The 3,280-nt window shown below is 40.1% G+C and overlaps 1 protein-coding gene across 1 annotated transcript in view; it reads left to right on the forward strand.

Moving 5' to 3' along the window:
• Positions 1-886, forward strand: part of SARC_10060 (hypothetical protein) — a gene marked incomplete at both ends in the record, with an annotated part of 1,506 nt that extends 620 nt beyond the window's left edge. The window contains one exon of the mRNA XM_014295909.1: positions 456-886. Within this exon, the coding sequence (XP_014151384.1) occupies positions 456-886 (431 nt within the window). The remainder of the gene's footprint in view (positions 1-455) is intronic.
• Between the last annotated feature and the right edge of the window lie 2,394 nt (positions 887-3,280).

Raw genomic sequence — 3,280 nt, forward strand, 5'->3', positions numbered from 1 at the left:
GGGGGCAAGTAGCAGATCTCACGTGCACACATGTAGTGCATAAAGGCACTGTATATGCAATATTTAAACGAGTAGTTCGTGCAATCAACGAGGTCAGTAATCTGGATGCACTGAGCATACGCTTTCCTACTACCACACAAGAGTGCAAGTTATAGCCGAAGGATTCAGGCAACGATCAACGTTTGGAGTCATTACTCACTGTGTAGGAGCAGTAGATGGACTTTTTGTCAAAACACAACAACTACCGACAGAAAAAGAGTGTCCTAGGCGACAACGTTTATTCTCTGGCCATAAGATGGCCCTTGGAGTGAATTGCCAAGCAATCTGTGATCATCGCTATCGATTCACAGCATTTTCCTGTTCATCTTTTGGCTTGGTACATGACAAGCGTGCCTTAGAGTCCTGTGGCTTTTTTGATCTGATTCGGACGCTATCTCGACCGTATTATGTAGTAGGTGATAATGCGTACACGGGTGATGAATTCATGCTTGTTCCTTGTCCAGGGAGAAACCTGGGCGAAAACTGGGATGCCTTTAATTTCTTTCAATCCCAAACGCGTATGCATATTGAGCGAGCGTTTGGGATATTTGTAAGAAAGTGGGGTATCCTATGGAAGCCGATACAATTTAGCTTTGCATTTGTTCCTGAGCTACTTATGTACCTAGCTAAATTACATAGTTATTGTATCGGTTTTGACGATGTAGAAGGACAGGGTTATCTTGGCATCTCAAAAACTGAGTTTAATAATGCATGTATTGGCGTGAGGGATATATTTGAAGGGCGCAAAAGTAATACATTTAGATCAGAGTATAGAGTTTCAAACAAAGAATGGAGCGGGACTGTTACAGAAGAATATTACGAGCGTGTGAGGGGTTTTCAGACATAATATTTGAGTAGAGACCTTACAGAAGCTGACAAACAATTCATACGTGATGAGATACATTTGAAGAAGAAAAACAAGATGCGGCCTTAGTGTCCAAGTCTGCCATAATACCTCTTATGACACATATATCAGGTGAAGTGGAGGAAAGAGGATTGGGAAGGCCAGACTGGAATGTACGAAGAAATCCGACACACAGAAAGCAAGATACAATCAAGACATATCTATAATCTCAAATACAGAGAATGTGCACATATATAGACGAAGGTAATAAAGTGATTGATGAAAGAATTATTTTGATGACATTTCTTTTTATTATTGTTCATATACATGATATATAAATATTGCTGTTGTTGTTGTAGCTCGCTTTGTATAATCATCATCATATAAATATATTCATATGTACGAGTGCGTGGTCATCATGTACAAATACATAGACACGACTCGCTTTTGTAAGATTTGGTCTATCAAGGCGATATTAACGCCTTAGAGTAATTAAACGCGTAGGTAAAATCCAAGTACCGTGATAATTTCAAAGTAAATAAACGAAATGAGTCTCTTAGTAAAGCTAGGTATGCCTCGTGAAAACAGCAATACTCTGAGGGATTGTGAGGCTGAGAAAATGCCTATGTATAATCCTCTCAGTACTGTTTTTGCCGAAGGGATTTTATTTGGTGTTTTGTTGTCGCTCTATTAGAAACTATGGTATGTTTCGTTGGGGCGAATCAGAGAGACTCATAAAATCCTATCTTTAGAAAAATTAAAGTTAAAATAAAAAATACTCTTGATGTCCTTAGTTATTGCATTAACCAATAACTTGTCTTACCGACTTAGTCGCCATCAGACTGGCACATCTGGTTGGCTGAACGGAGGATAAACTAGGTAACGTTAATAGTCCCCAGAAACCTATATTCGGTTGAGCCATCTCGCTACCGAAGTATTCAGATATAAATAAATTTGGAAATTAAATATAGTTCTATTAATAGAACTAGACCAACTCTTAAGTTTGGTATTTTACTGGGGCCTATTAATGGCCTTGTCCAAATATCTGATACGTAAAATGGTTCTCAGGCGGAGAGGTTAAGCGTTCTCGGCTACCCTGTGGTGGTCGACTAGACGTTTCTTACGCTTGAGTGTCTTGAACACACATGAAGAATGAGCATTAAAGCTCGGGATATATGCTGTAGGCGGGTAAGTTTTAATTTCCGTGCCTTCATACGATGCCAACATGCTATCTTTTTCAGCTTGTGACTTATGCAGGCGTTTACGCCATTTTCGATTAAAGGCTTTTAAATAGTCTTGATTATCTAAAGCATCTGAAGTCAACTCAGCGATTGTACCGTCTATAAAGCGTGTACGATAGTATGTATTGCCTCCCTTATCCGTTCTCCATATAATGTCTTTAAATTGAGAACGATCAAGAGGGGCATTAGAGTTATGTCTTCTTGCGAGTATAATCTCTGTATTCGGAATACGACTTGTGCCTATATTAAGCGCACTAGAACCATCGGGGTTATTTACCTTGTACGTTCCACTTTAAGTGTCTGCTACAGAGATTATGTATGGACCTATCCATATAGATGACTTGGCAACATAATTCTGCCACGGTCTGCGTATTCTTACCCTTTAATGGATAGAGCAAGTTAAACCGTGACGCCACATCAAAGAAGTGGCATACGTAACGGTCGCCTGTGTACTCGGACGTGGGCAGGTCAACCAGATCAATGATGACCCTGCGCCATGGAGCATCTTCAGTCACACTCTTAGGCGGTGCGAACCCATAGCGCTTGTTGAGATCACAGTCTGTACATGACTGATACACTATGTCAACTAAAGTTGCCAGCTTAGGGTGCGCGATCCCATTTCGCTTAGCATCTTTAAGTGTTTCTACTACGTTCTGGTGCTTCAGCTTATGATGTTGCTTCAGCCAAGCAAGAATGTTTTCATCATTCTGCTCTTCCAGAATAAAGGTAGGGTGTTGAGAATCCACTTGCGTGGTCTCTAAGTCTGTAGTGTTTTCAGACTCCTGTCCTGTTTTTGCATGAGCGTCATAATCGCGCTCATGTGCGTTAGATACACCTGACTTATTAAATAGTCGCATTATATGTGTATACGCTTCAGGATTGTCTTTCATTAATCCCTTTAAAAATATGGTTTGAAAGACCTCGGGCTTGGACTTTATGTTATTAAACAGAGTCCTAGCTAGAGACTGACGCTTTTTAACAGTGTCATTAGTAAATTGTATTTCTTGTGCACAGACATTAAATGCTGTGTTGCCTTTGAACTGCTTAACTTTCAATTGGGTAGAGAGTGGAATCTCTGATTCTTTGACCTTGTTAAGGAAGGTCTCAGAAGGGGTCCATTTGGTTGTTCCAATAGGACCTATACGATATATAATAG

Source organism: Sphaeroforma arctica, assembly GCF_001186125.1.
Source record: "Sphaeroforma arctica JP610 unplaced genomic scaffold supercont1.1123, whole genome shotgun sequence".
Taxonomy (NCBI): Eukaryota; class Ichthyosporea; order Ichthyophonida; genus Sphaeroforma; species Sphaeroforma arctica.